We start from the raw sequence: 21,988 nt of genomic DNA on the forward strand, positions 1-21,988 counted from the left end.
CGCGTCTCTGCGTCTTTACCGCCGTGGCGTGACGCCGGCCTCGCCGTGCGTTTCAATGAGGCGACTGTGTTGGTGCAGCGGGGCGCATCGGAGAAGCGAAGCGTCCAGTCGGAACACAGCGGGCGACGCCGGGGAGCGGCGATTCATGTCGGCTCCTCCTGCTGTCTCTGGAAAATCACTTCCCGCTTCAAAGGGCTGCACGCCGCCGTGCCGCCTTCAGGCCCGATTTCCTGCTTTGCATTTGATCTTCTCGGCAGCAGATCGAGAACAATGTGACCTCTCGCTTTCTTGTGCACCTTCGGTCGGCTGAGCTGGAGGAGCGTTCTTAAAATCTGGAGCTGTTTGGGGATTAGATAACGTATTAAATACGCGAGTGGGGTCGGATGCTTCCTGGTTTTATTTGTGAATAAAAGGCAGAAATAGTTTCTGGATTCTCCAGATCCGTTTCTCTCTCCCTCACTTTGGCTCTTTCCTCCTCCTCCGGTTCTTCCTGAGATGATTCCAGCCCTCCAGAATGAGGTCTAACTTTTTCCAGCCCGGCTCGCGTGACCCACTTCCATCGAAAAGGCAGCGTGTGGAAAACGCACAGCACATCTGCATTCCTTCACAGCCACCGGCGTTTGGATTGTCATTTCACTGCAATCACGCCGCTCTGTGTTCTGTTCGCGTGTTCGCGAGTTAACGGAGCTCGCAGGTACTTGGAGAAGTCGCCGAGTTTTAAATGCGATAGCCACGTGTGGAGCGTTAGCGTGGCCTGGACTCCAGCACACGGGCCACGGATCTGCGGTTTCTGCGCGGACCGGATGACGATTCCAGCGGGTCTGACACGCCGACCCGTGTTCTGGTGCCGCGTCGTGGCGAGTGGACGCCACGCCGCTAGTTTAGCCGAAAAATCTGTGAAATCTCAACGATGTTGGACGAACTTAAAAGGGAGTTCAAGCCGGCGGCGGTCGGCCTTCAATCTCCGCCTTCTTAAGTCCATTTCTGGCGGCCCCCGGTCGACGCAGATGCAACCAATCACAGCCCGGCTCTCGACGACAACGGCGTCAACGAGCGCACGATTTGTTCGCCAGGTTCTGTCTGTTCCGCCGGCGTGTGGAGCGTTTTCGTCTGGACACGCCCTGAACTATTGCACGTGTGATGTCATCGCAGCCTAAAAGGGCTTCTCTGGGGAGCCGCAAATAAAATCGAGCTCTCGACTGATCACAAAAATACACTCGGAGCAATTTGGGGAACGTTTTGTCCAGATTCTAACGTGGAAGCTTTTCTTCTGGTCTGCGTTTCAACAGTAAATCACTTTAATGTCGAGCCAGACTTTTACCACGACCTTCCATTGTCTTGATAAAATAAAGCTCAAAGCGCTGCAGTTCAGGGCTTCCCATCCCAACGTTCTTTTTCCCTGCTTGTGGTTCTGCTCAATCCCCGATGCTAACGGATTCTCCATCCTTTACTCCGACTCCCGACGGCAGTCGTCATTTCTGAGCAGGGCACAAAAACGAGGCTGAATGAGGGCAGGCTCGATGACTGCAGCAGATGCTGCAATCATCATGTCCACGTGTTTAATCCTATGTTTGTCCTCCCGTTTCTTCTCCCCCCCCCCCCCCCCCCCTTCTATTATCTGAAGCAAAAAAATACATTCATGATAAAGAGTGGGCTTGAATTTAAATGTCATTCTCTATTTGTGTTAAAAGTTTCTGTCACTATAACAAAATACAAACAAAATGGTGCAATGCCGATGGAAACCTTTTGGGGGCAGTGCTGCCGCAATTCAAGCAAAACATGACAAATGTCTACAGTCAGAGAAAGAAGAAGAAAGCGAAGCGAAAAGTAAAACAAGCTCCTGCTACAGGCCGTTGTTTTGAGACTCTTAGGGATTATTTTGAGATTTAGGGATTATTTTGAGACTCTTAGAGACTCCCTTGAGACTCGGATATTATTTTCCGATGGGCGTGCCGAACACGAAATCATTTTGAGCCATTAAGTCATTGTGTTCGGAGCCCCTAATGGTTTGCAGGCTCCTCTTCAACGCGTCGGCAGGACAAAGCGACAGATCGTTAACAGGAAGGCCAGGAAAACGGCCGAAAGCTGACAGGCACCAACAAATGATCCCTCGATCAGAAACCTCTCGCAGCCCGGGGCAAATAGCTTGTTCCCTTTGAACGGCTCTAGTGTGTGTCTACCTTTCTTCTCTGATCGGATGGCGCCATAGATCGGGCCAGACACGGAACTCCTCCTAGAGGTCTCGGGATCTCGGGATATTCTCTACTCTCGTGGTATCGCTCTTCTTTTTTTTCAGATTTCTCAACCTCCAAAAGTTCCTGAGCAAATATTCATTCTTTTATTGTCTGCATACACACAAAAACTTGCACAGTAACGTCTACTGACTTCCGGTGAAGGTGTGAGACGGTATAATGCGTTAAGGTCAAACAGACGCAGGAGTTAGCCGTTCCGTTATGAAATATAAATACACGCACCTCATGCCCATCCCGACGGTTCGCTTTGCAGCTTGTGCGTCGGTCCGATGTCGCCGGTTCTGCTGTGCGTGCGTTTTATTTGTGCGACGGACACAGCCTGCCTCTGGGACGGTCGCTATAGCAACGGGGACCCTCTAGACGGGAGCTGAACCCCAACGTGCTTCTCTTTCCCCCCTCATATACAGACTGCTTTCTATAAACGGTGGCTGGTAACGATATACATCGGCTGCTTTAAAACTACTATATCCTCTCTCTCTAATAAAGCCGTGGGGGCGTCGTTTCATTCCGGTTGGCGGACGAGTCCGTTTCCAAGGGCGGGGGCCCGGCCAGAGTCTGCAGCAGGATGCAGAACGGTTGCCCTTGGTTACAATGTCTCCTGCTCCTCCTGTGTTACCACTTCCCGGGAATCGGTACGCCGCATTCATACCAGCCCACGAATGGATGGGGGGTGCGTCGGCCGATGACTCCGAACGTGACCGGCTCCTGTCTGTAAGCGCGGAAGTATCCTGCAGGGGGGGGGGGGTGGAAGCGGTTCCATTGATGAGGGACCAAGTCTGGATGCAATCATCATTTAGCAACCGTTTGCTTATTCCTGTATCCTAAACGATGAGGTTTGCGATGCTTCGTACCGCACACGGGCAAAATGCGGCGCCGGGGTGGGTAACCGCCTCGTGGGTGATGTAACGAAACATTCAATAGTAAGATAAATACAAATAAAAGGGAAGGCGAAGGACTACGAGGAGTCCGAACTGTTAGCTTGATTTCAACGCGTCGGGCTGAGGATCAATGCGCAATGGAAAAACAATGTAATCTGATTACATTTGATACGAGAGATCTGGACCAGATACGTGTTGCTCTGTGAGACGAGGTCAACCCAGCTGGTCCGCTACGATCGTTAGCCATCGAGCCGTGTTCACCTTGTGCCGAGGGGAGGCTGCTCGAGTAGTAGGCCGGGCCCGTCCTCCCGTCCCGGTAGGAGTCCACGAACTGGCAGTGGTCCTCTCCCAGGCCAAATGTGTCCCCGACGCTGTAGAAGGGTTCTAAAGAGGGACAGGCGGGACATTTAGATCTGTTTGACCCGAGACAGCCCATTGGCGGAGACGGACTTGGGTCGCACCTCTGAGACCGTCTCCCATGAAGATCTTGTATCGCAGGGAGTTGCACAAAACCACGCCGACGAACTTCCGGTACCACGTCCGCTTGACGTACTGGCTGCCCTTGCAGCTGCTGTGGGCCGGGTTGTACTTGAAACTGAAGGGGACCCAGATCGGTTCCCCACCTGAGGATCAATAAGAAGGTTGTAAAATAGGAATCCTATGACTTTATTTAAATTCATTTTTGTTTTTTCAAAAATTAATTTGAAACTGCAAACTTCAATCGTTTAATGATCTTTTAGGATCCGATCACAAATGGAACCGAATGGGATGGAATATCGATATTAATAAGAGTTTCTTTTATATATTGACAGATGGGCTTCAAATGTTCTGATCTATCCATCCTCAGGGATCTGTTTTTATTATTTTTCTGAAAAAGGATGGTTGTGAAACACAGCCTTGTGGCATCCCAGAGTGGATTTTATAAAGTGCGTACGAATAAAACCTGCTGCTTAACTTCACTTCAATCTTTTCTACCCATTATTCTTCCTAGATTAGGATTTAATCTGCCTCGTTCTGTCTGTTGTTACGAGGCAGTAACTTTAAATGATTTATGTGAAGCATTTTTAAAACTAAGCTAGCTCGGTTGTCAAAGTCGCGACAAATGGCGCCCCTCTGGACGTGAAGCGGTCGCAGCTGCAGAGCGACGCCTGACGATTCCGTTTCGGTCTGTTGAGGTCGACGTGTCCGGACTTACCAGGTGGTCTTTCGATGAGGAGAGGATCATCTGAAAGAAAGAACGCAGTGATGTCACGTGGGGGGGGGGGGGCACACGGACAGCGGCGCTACATCTGCTACTCTGCTTCTGCTCCGAGGATGGTTTTATATTTAAGCCTCCCGCCTTGCAATAAAAACCACCGTGACGTGTCTTCAAGGGTTCGCCTGCTGCAGGAAGCGGCAGCAAATCCTCCCCCGAGGGTCGAGCTGCGCCCAATGAGGCGTCTCGCCGTTGATCTACCTGATTCGGTGACGTAGGACAGCGTGTCGCTGACGGGCCCCAAACCAAACACGTTCTTGGCCTGCACTTTGAAGTAGTACCTGCATGAAGACAAACACAGCCGGGTTGAGCCGTTAGCTAATCGCCATGCCGACGGACAATCGGGCGTAGAAGACGTCGACTCGGGTTTGATTTGTGCCACCAGAACCTTCTGCCCGTCACATCCGCTCCGGCTGTTGTTCCCTAGATGAGCCTAGCCCGGCCGACTTTGGGCAAGTGCATCCTAAACGAGTCGCCGGTTCATCAGAAAGCAAAGAACCAGTCGCACCGGCAGCAATTTCAGAGCAAGCGGTTCACCTGGAATAGAAGTTTCTGGTGGGAAGAAGCCGGAGAACCTGGAGGGAACGTAAGGAGAATATTCCAACCTGTCCAGGTAAAGTCTATTCAAACCTCGAGGTTCATGCAGGTGAGGAGTAAACCTCTGAGCGCTACGGTTTCCTTTAAAGTGTTGTTATTTCTTTTAATGGAAGTCCGCTTCTTCTTCCGGAAACGTTTGGAGAGCGGATCAACTTCGCCCGACCTTCCGCTGGCTCTTCGTGAAGGTGTTCCTACAGGAGGTGAAGGAGTTCAAGCGCCGGCGGCTGCCTGGAGGTGAGGAACCGTTAACGGCGCTCTCAGATCGCTGGGCGGGCTTTATTAAGAACACAGAGTCATTACTGGGGTCATGTTGAAGCGAAGGAGAGACGAGTGGAGATTAGCAGATAGGTGGAGGGGATAAGAAAGAGAGAGAGAGAGATAGGCAAAGTAGAGCAGAGGGAGAGTGGAGAAACGGCAGGAATGATCTCACTCTGACGACGGGTGGCCGAGTAATGATTAAATCCTATTAGGTTAGAATCAGCCGCCGGTTTAAGGCTTTGCACGCTTTTCCACGGCTGCAGCCTTTAGAGGCGGTAAGGTCACGTTCCGCCGGTCACCGCATTCGGGCCTGGACCCAATCACAGCGGTCACGTGACGACGGTGACCAGAATATGCATGATGGAGGGAGGGGGGGGAGAGGAGGCAGCTGCAGCGAGGAGCCAGAATCTAAAAGTAGGAAATGAGGAAAGGCCGTAAAACGCTTCGCAGCAGCCGGATTCATGCAATATGAAAGACGTTTCTATAAAGACGCAGAAGTAGAAATGCAGAAGGCGACCCGGCTGGGGGGGGGGGCCTCGCTCCGGTGGAAAACCTGACCCATGTTCGGCTGAGACAGCTCACGTGTACCTCTGTTAGCTAGCGATCAGCGCGGGTGAGCGACGACCCCAGAACGACCTCGTTCTTTGGTTTTACCTCGCTAGACGCACTTCATCTCCCCTCAGATATACGTGATGCAGATTTAGGGGGCCGCAGTCGATGCGTGATGATGATGTCAAACACGGGGGGGGGGGTCTGCATCACCTGGAGTTGGGTTTCAGGTTCTCCACAGCCAACTGCGTCCCGCCGGAGGAGCTTGAGGACCATCTGTTGCTGAGGACGTCGTCGTATGAAGCGCTGTGGACCATGTAGCCTGCAGGTAATAAACCAATGAGTTAAATATGCTACGCTAGCTGTAGCATGGGCTGCTACAGTTACCATGAATCTGTGGGATTGCTCTAAATGAGGGGTCGTTAAAGGGTCGCGCCTTAAAAAGCCTTAAAGGCTTATTAAACTATATTTATTGACCTTGAAGCCGGCATGCACGCGCTTTACGTGATTCCTCCCAGGAGACCTGAATGCATCATTGCTATGGTTACAAGATGTGTTTGAAGCGCCAACCTAACCCCTACAAACAGCTAACCGCTAACCCCAACAAACAGAAAGCATCAACCTTCAACCGACTTCAGGGGCCAATCAGATTTCAGCTGGGACCAGTGGCCCCACCCCTGGATCCGTTCATGCTAAATACTTTCATTGATTTCACATTCCGGATCCAGAGGATGAACCGGATCGCCTCTGGAATCTGGTGGGTTGTTATTCCGTCGGCTTCGGAGGAGGAATATTCGTCCGACACGTTTCAGAATGTGGTTTCCAGTCTTTCCTTTTTTTCCCGCTGGGTCCGTCTTCTTGCTTTTACGACTTTTTTGCTGACTCAGCCTCGATCTCAGGCGAGCTGTAAATATTGATGAAGTGCCAGCATTGATTCTCTGAGCCACTTTAAGGGTAGGTGGTCTCCGCTCTTTCATTTCGGCAGCCTTGGCATTTTCCGCGTGGCGTTCCAACCTGCCGTCTCGCCGTCTGTTTTCTATCCCGTGGAATCCGGTAGGCAACCCGGGGTCACGGCGCCCTCCCGAGCTCCCTGTCAGCCTGTGGAGGCCCCGCCGCCCTTGGAGCTACCGACTGTTTCTCCTGGAGGTTGGAGTCTGACTTTCTGTTTTCGCTGGAGCCGCACCAACACAGCTGGCCGCTGACGGAGGGAAGGGGAATACTGGCGTCTTTGTTATCCTTCCTGCAGGCTCTCGTTTCTTCTCCCTCTCATATTGTCCGCCTGATGGCTTCTCTCGGCGGCGCTTCGCCTCCTGGCGCTGCCACCTGCCTCTGTCGGCTTTCTGAAGGGAGGGGCCTATTAAATGTTTCCCGTGGAGCCGATCGTTTGGGCCAAACGCAATGACCTTTAAGCAAAGACTGAGTAAATGGAAGCAGGAGCTCTCAGGACAGCCTTTTGATTGAATCTGCATCTGTACCCAAACCTGGATCAGAACACGGCTGCTGTATTTCTATTTCTACGCAACATGACAGCTTCGGAGGAAGAGCGCCAAAAAAAAAAAAAAACGTTCGAGGAGGATCGGTCGATTTGTCTTCATGCGAGACAAACCGTACGACACAACGGGGATTACGTGCGTTAAAGTAGATGAATTAAATGCTGCACAGTAATAAAGAGAGGCTCACAGCTGGATGCCAGTCGAGAGGAAACATCAAGGAGAGCAGACGGAGGGAAAGAGCGGAACAGCACGGCCCCTCCCTCAGGCCGAACGCGACGCAGACGCTACCTCCGCCGCCGCTCCCCTCTTCCTCTTTCTGGGGTCACAGGAATTGTGTTCTTCCTGGAGAATCTCTGCCAATGCTCAGGAGCCCGATTCCTGTCTGCTTTTACATGATTTATTTGCGATAAACTGCTCTAGAGGGTTCTTAAAGCAGGTTCCTGCGGGACGCCGCTTCCATATTGAACGCCAACGCACGATGGAAGAAGAATCGCCCAAATCGCCCATCGTCTAAAGCAGTTTTACACGCAGCGCAGTGAAATGTGAAGACGTCTCATGACGTAGCAGCTAAAATAGCCTTTAGCACGGTAACTGCACGAGTTTTCCCTCAAATTTGGTTGAAATTTCTTCTATAATTTGAGAAAAATGTAAAACAATATAGACGTAAAAAAGAGTTGCAAATTGTCTTTGTGGTAAAAGTAAAAACGAACATTGAAGGTCCGTGAACTGATCTTTCCTACCTGACACCATGTCCTCCTTCAGGGGGCGGGCCCAGTCCAGGATGATGAACGAATGGCAGCCCTCCATGGCGACCACAGTCAAGTTACGAGGCTTGTTTTTGGGAGGCTGTTTCTGATTGGTTGCCAGAACGTCCTTGTCCATTAGGTCTTCTATAATGTCGACCTGGAGAAACTCCAGCGCCTCGGTCAGGGAACACGGCGCGCCCGGATCCTTCTGGATGTAGTTCACATAGGGAGCTGATGGAACCGATGGAAACAAAAAGAATAGAAGCCGTCTACAAAGAATTATAAAATATTTTCAGATGGATGAAATAACTTGGGGTTTGTCGATTCATTAAATTTGAGATTACAACCTTGTTACTCATGTGACTCTCTTTCCTTTAGTTCCTTCCACTTTTTGCCCATTTTCAAAGCCAGCTGGACCTCCGTCTGTGAATACTTCAGATACCCCAAAGCTCTTACTCCGGTTGGGATTTGGAAGGAACCGCTGGAGCCCCCAGCCCAGATGCTCGGCCCTCGGCTCAGGCCAAGAGGATTAATGGTGTCAGAATCTACAAATCAACACCCGGACCCCATTCCGCCTGTAGTCAGGCTGTTACAAGCTCCTACCGTACGTGTGTGTGTGTGTGTACACATGTATAACATATTCAGTCAAAGATGTCCTGGACCTGCAGATGTCTGTGTTCCGGTTGGAGAACATTCAGGGACGTATCCAGGATGCGTGCAAACTGGAAGTCCAGATTACTGTTCATGTGTTCATCTTTTAAAATGCTAAACCTTTTTTCCACAGAGACACAATGTCTTCTTCTTCTTCTGCTTATTGAAAAAAACAAACTCCGACGACGTCGGCATGCGAGACTGATGCGGATAAATCGAAACCGGGACAGTTCCCACAGGCTCGACGCTAATGTCAGTCCAGTGTGGCAGAAATTAGCATCCTGATTAGCCACACAGCCTGGCAGTCGTGTTCTTGGAGAATGCGGTAAAGTCCATCCATCTGGATCTCGCTAGGAAGCGCATTCATGCAACTGCTAAGAATTATTAGTCGATGCTGTTCGTTCCACGTCTGCTTGCGGTTAAATCCATTCAAAGGAAACGATGCTTGGTCTACAGCGAGGCAAAACTCGCCTGGAAGCAAAGACTTCAAAGTTCTGTTAAAAACAGAATTACCTGTGAATCGCTTCTTCCCGCTGAGGTCAAACTCGGATGAAGGGCCGTTGTTGAAGGGTCGGCCGTCCGGCTCCGGAGTCGGGCTCTCAGTGGTGGTTGTTGTGGTTGTTGTGGTTGTTGTGGTTGTTGTGGTGGGTACCAGGGTTGTCTCATCTGGCAACAACAATGCATGTCTGTCAGCTTCAGTAGATTCATAGATTAACATCCCGGATCGGCGCCGCGCTGTTGACCTTCATCAATCACTGATATGTGCAGCATCATGGCATTCATTCAATCTGGAATGGGCCGTTCTTTCGCTCAACACCCAGCCGCGTTCTTGTGTAATGTTTTGCTGCCCATATTTTCCACGTGACGGGGCTTGAAGACTATTTCACAAGTTTCCAAGGCTGCTAAATGTGAGATATCTCCCTCCTTTTTCATCAGCGCTGTTCCCCGTCCCCCCCGTCCCCCCCGTCCCCGTCATCGGTGGACTTCGGTATTACATCATGGTCGACACGCATGCAGCCGGCTTCCAGCCATGGCGGGGAAAGGGACAGAACGCACATGAATCTTTTCCTCCGTAAGTTAAATAAAGGAGACGCTCACACGCAGCAGATTCTAAGCGATCCAAACACCTGTTGTGAAATCGCTCAGTCCAAACGTCACCTCGGCCGATCGCTGGAGCGTTCCGTTCAGCCAGCGTTGGGTTGAAGCCGGGGCTAATCTATTATATTACAAAGCAACGCTAAGAACGGCAAATACAGTGCATTAAATCAACAGCCAGGGCATTCTGTTCAGCTTAGTAATGCAGTTCACATGCACGGCGGGTCCAGTCCTCGAAGTAAGACTGATTAAGAACAGCCCGTAATGGAAAGCGTCCAACAAACAGGCAATGAATCAAGCCATTTCAACCGACGCACAAGAGAAACAAAGTGAAGACAGGCGATAAACAAACAGCGAGCGTCCGGTCTGATTGACAGCTTGGGGCGCAGTACTCTACTACTGCCAGGTCCCAAATGTGGTTCCTGTGGTCTCACCAAGACATACACATCTACATACATGCAGACCGGATCACTCGGTTCAGGCTTGCAGGGTTCTGTGGGTACAGACAGGAAATGTTTCATAACCTTGATGGATGTTGAATCTAGAGCAGTCGTGTTTATTTATGTTCGGTTTTCAGAAAGGCTTCAGTAAACTTGACTTTGGATCTGTGGGAAAGCTAACGTTGCAAGTCGGGGCAGTGCAGGATGTTTTTTCATTCCCGGGACACAAATCTGCGTTTAATGATTGACTCACCATCCGGATAACAATCCAGTATTCCTTCTGGGTCCACCGCCGGATCCCCATAGTCATCTGTTTTGTGGGAGGTTCCAGGTGGACAGGTTGGATACGTCATTGGTGTGGAAAGCTCTTCTGTGGTCCATTCAGCTGTGGTGGGCTCTGGTGTGGTGGTAGGCGCCCTGGTGGTAGTGGTGGTCCTAGAGTGAGGACGGTCCAAGCCAACTAGAGGTTTCCCTCCAACCATGAGGAGCTTGTCTTTGGGGTTGACGACTGGCCGGCTGTCTCGGCCATGGCCAAACAGAGCCATGCCATCCTGATTGACCAGAGGACTGCCCATGAGGTCTGGTACAGCAAAGAAAAGCTTTAGTAATTTGTCTTAAACAATAAGCTAATCATGAAAAACATTACTTCCTGGTAGATTGCGTGAAGTTTATCACCAAAGATTGTGCGTCCATCCTCTCCAAGCACCACTCTCTTGGGTTTGCCCTGAGAGTCCTGGAGAACTCGTCCATCCTGGTTCATGAGAAGCCCCCGCTCTAAGTCCAACAGCTGACGAGACGAAGTTATTTGCAGAGTGTTTACAGAACTCTAAATATATTAAATGTTTATTTTATTTTAGTTTATCAGTGACGTCATCCCCAACTCTACCACTATTTTGTCTGCAATGTGCAACTTGATCTATACCAACTCAACAATATTCAATATGGATGACTCAAAAGGGTATTAAAGGATGTGCAAAAAGGGTGAGTTGCAAACTCTTTGACAGACATAGTCAATCCACCTTAATAAAATTACCCATTTGGTTCCATCAGGTCCGGTGATAAACTTTTGACCAACGGCCTTGCTGGTTCCTTGAGGAGACGGGGATTCTTTCTTGTTTGTTGATGTCAGGTTATATCGTCCATTTTTACCTAACGGCAACAGAATTGAACAGTCATACTGTCGTTTAATGCATTTAGATGTCTCTCTTAGCTTTCTGTTGAAGCGCAACCGAGTAGCTGGTAGAGGCACCAACCGTCAATAATGCGTACTTTAGCCGTGGACCTTACCATTTCTATTGAAGAGTCCTCCAGTGGATGGCTTTCTTTTGTAGATGTTTGAGCGACTCCTACTCCCCTGGCCTCTAAGACTGTCTCCAGATGATGATGATGATGATGATGATGTGGACTGGGAGTCTTCCCTGATTAATCCACCTGTCTTTGTCACAGTCGTGCCACTGCCAGTGTTACGATCTGAGGTCAAAACTAGCTGGGGAACATTTGAGGAGGCTGAGGAAGGACTTGTTGAAGAGCCCAGCCTTGAGTTCTGTGCTGGTTGTGGTCTGATAGGAAATCTTGATCCACCAAAGTGCCTACTAGTCTGGATGGGGGAGCGTCCCCTCCCATTCACTCCTGTACCAGGACGAGGGTGAGGCTGTGTCCCACCAGATGGAGAGCTATGTCTTGTCCTTGAAAACATCTCCACACTCTCATTGTCCTCTTCATTTATATGAGTGTTAGCTGAAGTTCTAGAAGGAATCTTCTGGCCCGGTGCAGGGTCAGCCTCTTTTAGTTCTCTACTCCGCTCATTGAGATTGTCCTTTTTATAATCCTTGTCATTCTCGTTAGAGGTTCCTCCGTGGGTGGGACCTCCTTGTCTCCTAGAAAAATGATGGGAATCAGAGTCTGATGAAGTGGCTGCTGAAGAGGAAGATAATGAGGTACTTGGGTTTCTACTGTTAGTAGATGCTGCATTTTGATTCGTCAGAGAAGGCTGAACAGAACCTGCGCTACCCCCATTCTTTAGTGAGTCAACAGTCGAAGGGTTCCGCAGCTCTCGACTAGTCTCCTGTATCTTGGAAACTCCTGTGGCTCCTGAAAGCCTGGTGGAGATTCCCTTCATGTTTGGTGTGTTGGCCTCCATGGAGGATGAAATCCTGGTGGAGAGGTTCCTGCCATCTTGGCTGGAAGATGAAATTCTGGACTGTGAACCAAACATTCCGGGGTAACGACTAGCTAGCCAAGGGAATCTTTTGGCGAAAGAGGGGTTAATCCTTGTACGACTAACCAGAGGCTTTTCAGTAATGCTCTGCTTTTCCTCTATCTCCGTCTCATGAGGTTGTAAGTTTGGGCTTGAAGTAGGTTCTTCAGCTTTGGTCGCTTCTCCATTCGTGTTTGTGTAACCATCGCCGTTTCCCTCTGAGTCCATTGATGCGGTAGAGCCTTGAGACTTGGACTCTGATACAGACTGCGATTTGTCAGATGTCTTTGGAGCAGATGTTTCCTGATGTTGGACAGTATGTAATGTTTTCAGGTTCTGAGTCCGGTCCAGTAATGTGGGCTGTGATGTTCCTGAACTATGCGTACTTGATGATGCATGGTTTTGAGTTCTGCTTGGCGAGCTGATGGCAGGTTTGTAACCGTTCAGCATTCGAGTTGTGTTGCCTCTGAACAAAAGTCCTGGATGCCTCCGACTGTAACCATATCTGAATCCAGTGCCAGACCCAATGGCGCGGCCTACCGGAGAAGAACCTCTGTTTGAGGTCTTTTGGGGACTTGTATCTTTTACATCTGCAGTGGAAGGCTTTGTGTATGACACGCCGGGCTTGTTGTAGGCGTTTTTGATTTCCGGGTATGCAGATGCTGCGTAATCTTTTCTGCTGGTGGCTGACTCCAACGAGGTTGTAGAAGGTGATGATGTTGAAAGGGAGTGATGGGAGGAGGTGGAAGCAGCTTTGGATCCAGGTCTTTGATGAACTCTGATTTTATTTGGCCTTCCGGATGGTGGATTTGGAAGAGTTGGTGGTTTAGTCGGGGATGGTGTAAGAAGTTTGAGGCTAGGGGTCTCGGTCTGGGGCTCTTCATCATCAGATCCAGGGGAGACATTGTTATCTAGTTTTTTTGTCTCGGGTTCAACCTCCACTGTTGTTGTCTCGGCGATTGGAGGTGGTGTTGTGCCTACTTCTTCTTCCTCTTCTTCGTCCTCATCTTCTCTATCTTGAGCTCTGTCTCTGGATGAGCCTCTGTTCACTGGGTTCCTGACTGAACCCCTTATAGAGGTTAAGATGCTGTGATAGGAGCGTGTCTGGGTGAGTGGGCGTGTACGTCTGTTGACAGGTGCAGCAGGGCGTGGTCGGAGTGTGGTTGGTTCTTCTCGTACCTCCGTGGACTGCAGGACAGATTCGTCAGGGTTGGGGTCTTGTTTGGAAGACGCATGACTCGTCCTGTGACTGTCCTTGGTTTTTGAGAATGATGAGGCAGCTCTGTTGGCTGTCAGGGGACAAGAATTTAAAAATCACAAACTCTAAAGCGTAAATGCACAAAGGTGCTATCCAGGAAGACTTGCCTGGCATGGCGACACTGAAGACTTTGCTCTGTGGTCCCTGCCCCCTCCGGTTGCTGGCTCTAATCTTGAAGATGTACCGGTCCCCAGGTGTGAGGCCATCTATGGTGGCTGTGGTGGTGCTGCCACGGTGCGTCACACTTTTCATTCCAAATGGCTTCGTAGCAGGAGCATAAGAAAGGACATACTCTGTGGAGGTCGAGCAGGAGTTGTTAGGAGGGCTCTCAGGACCAATCAGGGAGTCCTATAACTAATGACCTCAAAGGTGCAAACACTCGTTGACGCGCCTTTTAAAACACACCATTATCTGGTTACTCATGTTTATGGCAGGCGTTACACTCCATGCTCCTTTGCTGACCTTTTATTCTCCCGTTGGGTTCTTCAGGCGGATCCCACGTTGCTATGACAGCAGTCCCCTTTCCTCGCAGTGGCTTGACCTCGAAGTTCTCCGGTGGGCCAGACGGAGCTGAAACATGGGAGGAAAAGTCAAAAGAAAGGAGGAGCAGCGGGATATAAACCAGAAGCAGCATGGAGAGAACACGGCGAGGAAATGAAAAGTAAAAACAGCAAGGAGGTTCATGCCAGGAGGCTTCAACCGAGGAAAGTGCCGCCGCCGTACACTGTCAGGAACCGCCGTTGAGATCAGGTATGGAAGTCTGAGAGCTGTGAGCCAGGCAATGCTGACACTCCTATGAACCGTCACGACCTGGCGTAAGAGCCGTGATCACGACAAGAGGTGCCGCCAAAGCTCGAATCAAAATCAGGTGGGAGTAAAAGGCAGCGAGTATGATGAAGTGTGACACGAGGACATAAGTGGAAGAGAGCTAGCAGGCCTGGCTGAGGTGCTGCGGGAGTGAATTCTTCTCTGCATGAACACATTTAGAAGTGAAATGTGGGGCTTTAGCTCCCAGGAGCGATTTCTCTGAAAATACAATCATTATTCATTAGTTTTATTGATAATATTATATAAGCGACTCTCACGAGGCTGTGCATACCTGACTCGGGGGTCCTCTGGAAGACGGAGACGCTCCACTTGCCGTCGTCGTCTCCCTGAGATATTCTGACGGAGAACTCGTACATGCTGTCCGCGGTTAGGGTGTCGATCATCGTCCTCCTTTGGGCGCTGTCCTTGAACTCCCAGCGTGCCGATTCACCCTTTTCCCTGAACTTAACTGTGTAGGATCTGAGTTAAGAGAACGTGAAGGCGTTTTGTCCCAGCTCAGAGGGTCGGGCTTCTTTATTTAGGCCTTATTACCAGCCGAACACGCTTGAGCAGATTCCCCACCTGGATTTCCCTGGCTCCACCTTCCCCATCTCAACAGCAGGGTCGACCCAAGAGATGAGGACTGACTGGGGGGACATGACTCTGACGCTGATGTCCTGGGCCACGTATTCTGGTGGCTCTGCAAAACAGAAACACACAAAGATGTGGAGACAAAAATCTCCCCCCCAAAAAAAGAAAAACGCAAACACCCCGGAGAGCTAATGGGTTAGCCTCTGGTTTCTCTGATCTCTGCATACATGAAAACTCAAGACATTTACAACACAAAAAGACAACTGGATGAATAGAAGCGGTGAACCTGCAGGTACCTGGTGTGGTCGTTTTGGTTGTGACTGCTCTGTTGGCCGGTACGCTCTGGCCCGGGGTTTTCTGTGCCTGCAGTGACACCACATGAACGGACTCAGATGCTATGAATAGAAAAGGATACCAGGCACGGCCAGGGTTTACACTATGCACACTAAAGATAGTACAAACAACATGAATACTTCATACATCGGCTCGTCTTTGTTAGGTTGGAGTCTTTTCAACATCCTGTTTGCCAGAACCCATTAATCTAAGGGTTTCACGTGTGGATTGTGAGTCCTCTTACTTAGTTTGTGAGCGTTTCGCTTCCTCTGGTCCGACTGGGGCTTGGTGCTGTGTTGGCGTGTCCTTTCCAGCAGGCGGCCTCTATCCCACAGTCTCTCTGGCTGCCTGGGACCCGAGGAAGACTGAGGGGCCCTCCTGTGTGTTCTGGCTTTGGAGCCACCTGACGTGGGAGCCGTCCTGTCCACCCTGGTGGCCCGCCTGGCAGAGGGCTGGTGTCTGACGGCGGGGTGTAGAGTTCTGGACGGCCCTGTCGGTGGATAGCACAGGGGGGGGGGGGATCAGAGTCACCTTCCAAGACAGACAATGAGGTGCAACTTTCCCTAATTCCCTTTGCTCATTTTTTCTTGCCATCAAACGCCAAAAAGAAGGATGAAATTCTGTTTTATTAAAGTTTTGCAAAGTGTCCTATCATTTTTGGAGCAGGGGTCGTTCCTTTATGACGTCATGGTTCATTATTGATCGGTGCTCCGTCCTGGATTGGCCTCCTTTATGATGTCATGGTTCATTATTGATCGGTGCTCCGTCCTGGATTCGCCTCGTTGAAGAACCATTCACTCAGTGATAAAACACATCATTTAAGGTTATTTTCATCCAAGTTGTCCCAAAAGGGATATTCCATAAAATCTATGTCTACCGTCATCTGCTCCAAGTTCTAATGTCCTGCTTCCTGATTTAATCCCACCCCAGCGTTGACTCCGTCTTGGACAACCACGCAGACAGTTGCTCTCATCTGGCTGCGTCTGCAGCGCGACAACATTGGCAAGAAGACGGAGACCCCTCCCGTTCGTTCGTCTTCTTTCTTTCCTATCCCTCCTTTATCCCCCCCCCCTTCCTCGTAATCATTATCAGATGAGAGGAATCCGGGCTGTTTTCCATCAGATAGCTGCACATGCAACCGAAGGATACTCTGATGTAACAAAGTGAATTTGCCAAAATTTGAAGTGAAAAAAGGGGAAAAGACAAGCTTGTGTTTCCCTGTCCAACAAACAGGGAAGTGAGAACATCACCCAGGTCTTTCGCTATGCCTTAGGAAGGTAGAGACGATGTGTGAGAGGTGGAAAACAAAGACGAGGCAAAGAGGATGTGAGGAGGCGTGTGAATTCACATCAGGAAAACTCTCGGGAAGAAAGGCTCTTGTCTTCTCCTCTCAATCGTTCGCTCTGTCCTGCCAGCACAGCTGAGTGCTTTTATCCCCGGTGGATGAAGACAACTGTTTGGTTTCTCACCAACTTCCTGTTTTCCAATCCTTCTCTGTGGGATTCTCCTGCATCTGTAGATGTTTTCCGGGTACTTTTTTTGGATAATAATTTAGGTTCTTCAGCGTCGATTTTGTGATCAATTGAGTCTCCTGGACTACGAGCTAGTTGTAGTCCTGTAAGCATACGTGGGCCGTTAGCTTGCCAGCAGACCTGTAATGAGTTATACCGATGTTAATATTAGCATATCTTTGAGCTTTTGGCTAGCTAGATAACTACAGACACTATGGTGTTAATGTGAGACAGCATTTCTACTGTCGGCAGCCATCCTTAATAGCACACTTTTCCTGTCTCCTTTTTCATATTGGCCTTCTCGGGTAGAATCTCAGATATGATTCATTGCGTCTCCAGAGCAGCTTTACCAAAAAATAGAAAAAATACAAGTCGAACACCAGAAGAGACCGGCGGCTCGGTGGTTAGCACCCTGGGATTTGAATGGGTTTTTTCCATGTTCCTGCCTCAGTGGGAGACGCTCTGTCGAACGCTAACGGGAAGATTAAACTGTCCCTCAAGTACCGTATGAACACGACTGTTCGCCCGGCTATTTTCGCTAGCCAAGCAAGTGTTTACCCGACATGTGTTTAAGTGAACAAATGGCTCATGTGTACAAAAATACACAGAGTAAAAATGCATTTTAACGCACGGCTATCGTTTGATGTGACCATAGTATTATGCGATGGAGAATCAGTCTCCCCCTAGTGGCTGCCAGAGTTGTTTCACACCATCTGTTGCTCATCTCCAGGGTTTACTATCCCTGCTTTCTCTGTCACAGAATAAACACGTCCAGCGAGAGAGAGATGGAATCTGTGAGAGACGAGCAAGAAGAACAGAAGATGAAGAGAATAAAGTAAAAGGAGGAGGCCGCCGCCGCAGGCCTGTGACTCAGAGCCCGTGTTGCACGGCGGCTAGTGAGGTAAGCGGAGCGCTTCAGGCGTGCAGCTCTCACCAGACGCCTTAATATCAGGTTTACCTGCTGATGAGTTGGTGACAGGTGCCACGCCCAGCACTGCAAAGCCATCCAGGTTGGCCCATTCAGGGTCTGAGGGGGGGGGAGATGATCAGAATAATGCTAGCATGCTCGGGTTGTTGCTGCAGAGACGCTTCTGGACAGGCAACCCGGAGACGCTGCTGGGTTGCCAGATCTTTATGGCAAACCGCACCAGGCCACCGCAGAACACAGTGGGCTGCAAACACAAGAGCATGTGAACGACTCGGCACAAGCGTGCACACGCCAGGCGACCACAACACACGGAACGGGGTTTGTCGGGATGTGGAAAAGGAGGCTGGCTGCAGATGGGGAAGCCAAGGACGGAGGAAAAAGCATAAATGACAAAAGCAGGCTAGACAGGGAGCTACAAATAGAATGAGCGCAGAATAAAAAGCCGCCCGATGTGTTCCAAGGAGCGCCGAGGAACAACAAGGGTCTCTGGTCAAACCACAAAAGAGCAGAGAGCTAAATGAAGTTCCTGCATGACGCCTCGGGAGCAGAAACCATCTGAGCGTCTGCTTGGGACGCGACAGGAAACACCTTAAATCTTAAATAATCCTTTATCTCATTAAAGGATGCCTCCCTTCTCATTACTCAGCCTTTATTCTCACAAACCGACTGGTTCTACTTTCCCCCTCGTAGATTTAAGATCTCCTTTCTTGTGATATTATGACTTAATTCTCAAATCTCAGACATTTTTCCGCCGCAGTCCTGCTTCTCGTTTAAAACGCATTTCCAGCTGTGAAACAAAGTGACCTCATTTGAGTCACAGATTCCACACATCTGGAAACAGACGGCTCTCTGGAGACGCCGTTGTGTGTCTGTTGTGTGTCTGAATTTTACTCATTAGACTAGCTGAATGGGCTGCTGTGATTGGCCCAGGCAGTGCGATGAAAGGAAATGAGGTCTTTCTGTGTATTAATGTCAAAAAAAAAATTCAAGAATACAAAATTATCTTCAGCTATTTGCGATTGGTCAGCTGTAAAAGTGGGTGTGCCCTGACTTGTTAGGCCACACCTTCCTCTCGCTCTGAACCTTTCCGTCTCACCTGCGTCCTCCAGCAGGTGAGAGCGGCCGTCCTTCCCCACTCTGGCGAAGCGGTGAGACCTGGCGGGTTTGCTGGAGCTGATGACGAAGCGGCCCACGGGTCGTCCGTCCAGGTGGATGGAAGACTCCCAGCGTTCCCCCAGGCTCCGGTCCGCAGGCGGCTGCTTCCTGCTGGGGGGCCGGGGGGGCTTCTCTGCTGCCGAACCAAAGGCGGTAAAAGGTGAGTTCATTCTAGGTATAGAATAAATGTCTGCTTATCCGACATTTATTCTACCTGAAATTAAATGTTGCAACGAGATTTAGCTTGAAGGCTAAAATGGAGAAAGCGATAATCGCAGCTCTGCGACATTTAAATACGATAAACAATGTGAGCCGAGCTTGTTTGAAAGAAAACACACCTGCCGAAGGTCCGGAGAGGAGAAATGAGAACCGACCACTTCAGGAAGAAACGTGGTCGACCTTAAACCCCGCGTGTAAAACGCTCACATGGATGCTAATGCTAAAGCTGCAGGATGGATGCGCCATCTCAAAACATGCCGATCCGATTTTTAGCATCCAGAGAGTTCAACAGCTGCCCGAATAAAAGATGACGAGGCGCTCCGGCTGCGTGTCATAAAACCGAAACAATAAACTCGAAGATGCTGAAACGTTTTTAACTTCGTCCCTTGATGTTCGGATCCGACTCCAACTTTGATTTGGGGGCCGAAGAGGGAAACAACAATCGTACGCTTCGTCTGTGGGAATCAGTTCGAGACTTGGGCGACGCCCTCTGACCTTTCATGACGTCACTACGTGTCTACGCTACTTGTCGTCTTTCATCTGGTTCTCGGCTGAACCGCCCCGCCCCCCGGTCGTGAACCTGATTAGCGTGCTAGTCGTTCACTGGTGTCACATAGAGCCGTCGGCAGCTGTTCTTACGAGCCGCTGAAGGGCGGCGGCGGCGGCTTCGGTTTAGCGTCGTCACAAACACCTGGTGGGCAGCAGGCGTGCAACCAGCCGGATTCACACTCTGGAGCCGAGGAATCAGACTCCAGCGGCCTGCGGCGGCAGGATTCCCTCTCTCCTCCCTGTCGCTGCCCAAACGCCGCTCTTCCCAGGAGTTGAATCCCGCAGGCTCGTTTGGAGGATTCGGGACTGACGAGCCGATGAGGTGTACCTGGGGAACATTACGGAGTAACGCTCTCCCCCTCCTAAGCTGCTCCCGTCAGGATCGCCCGGACCGTGGCGGCGTTAAGAGGCTTAACGGAGGACACGGGAATATGGAGGTGCCTCCTGAATAATCACAAATGATTATTCCTCCTTCTCTCCAGAGACGACGCAGGAGGAGCGGAATAGAGATGAACTGATGTGGTTTTAACGGGTCACTTCCCGCCTCCCGGAACTCCTCAGACTTCACCGCTCTTTAAATATTCCGAATATTTTCCCCGTCTGAAGAATGTGGGCTCGGCTCCCTGAACGCTTCGCAGGCGTCGGTGGGAATGTGAGCTTCCCAGCCAGCCAGGGATCCACGTCTGCAGAGGCTCCGAAGCTCAAATGGACCCGGGAAGAACGGGTAGCTGAAACCGTTAGCGTGCTTCCCGCCTGCTGGGACCAATCACACGCCTCCACCAAATATAAACGATGGAAGGTTCTCACATTTTCACATTTCGGAGCTGAAGTCCTCTGCATGAACACGTAGAATCCCGAGTCACCTGCCTTCCTCTGGGAGGATGGATGCTAACACGTTAGCCTGGAGGCTACAGGGAATTTCAGCATCATTTTTGAACCAGACAATCGGATTCATGACATCCTACCGGGACATCCTGCGTTTGTTGTATTTGAAACCGTGGATCTGGATCTGGAGCAGATCCAGGATTGATGTTTACACTTTCTTTAACATTTTCTTTCAGAACAAACAAAGGAAAAACATCTCATGATAAACTGGATCCAACATGGATGGATCCTGCTCTGCTGAGCGTGGCTCCAGTCCTTTCGTGTTAAAACTCGTCTCCATCTTCTCCTGCCACCCTTTCATCTCATGAACCTCCCGGAACATTTTCCAACACCAAAGACTTCCTCTGACTTCCCGCCAGCTCCAGAGTCCGAAGACTGAAGAAACGTTTTTTTATGTCGGTTACAAATAACTCAATAAGAACAAATGGAATAAATAATAATAACGAAACCCTCCAGGATCAAAGCCATTCGATCTCTTTACATCCTGGGTCTCTGCAGACTTCCCCTCCTCCCCGTGAGACCGAATCACCGTCGGATTACCCCTCGTGGGGCTTTCATCGACCTCGAATCACACTTCCTCCAGACTTCTTCCACGACTCACGACTTTAAATCCAAGTTAAAGCATTAAAGTATTCTGAAACACAACCCCTGCAGACATTAAGGATCCGCATCCGCGTATTTTGCGCTTTTCTCTCCCTTCACAGCATCAACTTTCTGCGCGTAAATACGAGATGTGCGCTAAATCCGCGTCAAAGGCGCGCGCTGCAACAACCCAATCAATCAAAACGATCGTGCCCCACATCGGCGCACACCGTCCACCTGTGCGCGCGCGCGCGCGCCAGGAGGTAAAGAAAGAGTCTTTTTTTTTTTACCTGTCCACACGCCGCCCGCTGCGTAAAACACAACCGCTAGCGCCAGGAGCGTCCCGCTTGCGCCTACAGCCATAGTGATTGTGGTGCGTTTGAGCTGCGCAGGGCTGGGACACACCAGCTCCCCCCAGGCCCCCCTCCCTCCTCAGACTGGGCCGCTGCCTCTCAGGTCCGTAAGCCGTCCCGCCGGTCCCGAGCCGAGCCCGGTAGAACCCGAACGCTCTGTTTTTAGGATTCCTCTTCATTTAAATGTACTCGGAAGCAGTTTGTCCTACTTCCTAATAAATGAACTGTTTTTATTATTCCCAGTTTTCATCCACACTGGCAGGTTTTCCCATCTTTTTTTGTTCCATCCCGATGTTTCCTTTTTTTATTTTGGAGTCGTTGAACCACTAGATGGCGCAACAGACCACATTGTGTAACGAGCAAACTTCTGCGCAACAAGATGAATATTTTTTGATAAGATGACGTC

At 50.1% G+C, this 21,988-nt stretch overlaps 1 protein-coding gene across 1 annotated transcript; it reads right to left on the bottom strand.

Moving 5' to 3' along the window:
* Positions 1-1,673: 1,673 nt before the first annotated feature.
* On the bottom strand, positions 1,674-21,592 carry fndc1 (fibronectin type III domain containing 1). Its single transcript, XM_068753790.1, has 21 exons — positions 21,520-21,592; positions 18,936-19,130; positions 17,870-17,938; positions 15,645-15,890; positions 15,364-15,462; positions 15,059-15,176; positions 14,769-14,956; positions 14,132-14,239; positions 13,770-13,962; positions 11,502-13,696; positions 11,248-11,363; positions 10,890-11,001; positions 10,468-10,794; positions 9,193-9,345; positions 8,023-8,259; positions 6,003-6,111; positions 4,587-4,666; positions 4,326-4,355; positions 3,592-3,753; positions 3,392-3,514; positions 1,674-2,980 (listed from the first exon to the last, which is right to left on the bottom strand). Exons 1-21 carry the CDS (start codon positions 21,590-21,592, stop codon positions 2,865-2,867), a joined length of 5,049 nt encoding a protein of 1,682 aa, XP_068609891.1. The 3' UTR covers positions 1,674-2,864.
* Positions 21,593-21,988: the final 396 nt, after the last annotated feature.

This window comes from Brachionichthys hirsutus, chromosome 20 (genome assembly GCF_040956055.1).
Source record: "Brachionichthys hirsutus isolate HB-005 chromosome 20, CSIRO-AGI_Bhir_v1, whole genome shotgun sequence".
NCBI lineage: Eukaryota > Metazoa > Chordata > Actinopteri > Lophiiformes > Brachionichthyidae > Brachionichthys > Brachionichthys hirsutus.

Excerpts from the sequence above, each read along its gene's own strand:
- fndc1 (XM_068753790.1), bottom strand. The coding sequence starts at position 21,592 with ATGGCTGTAGGCGCAAGCGGGACGCTCCTGGCGCTAGCGGTTGTGTTT. Across the intron at positions 15,891-17,869 it reads TGTCACCAACTCATCAGCAG|GGCCGTCCAGAACTCTACAC; the intron begins GTAAACCTGATA and ends ATCCACCGACAG. Across the intron at positions 8,260-9,192 it reads CGGGAAGAAGCGATTCACAG|CTCCCTATGTGAACTACATC; the intron begins GTAATTCTGTTT and ends CGGTTCCATCAG.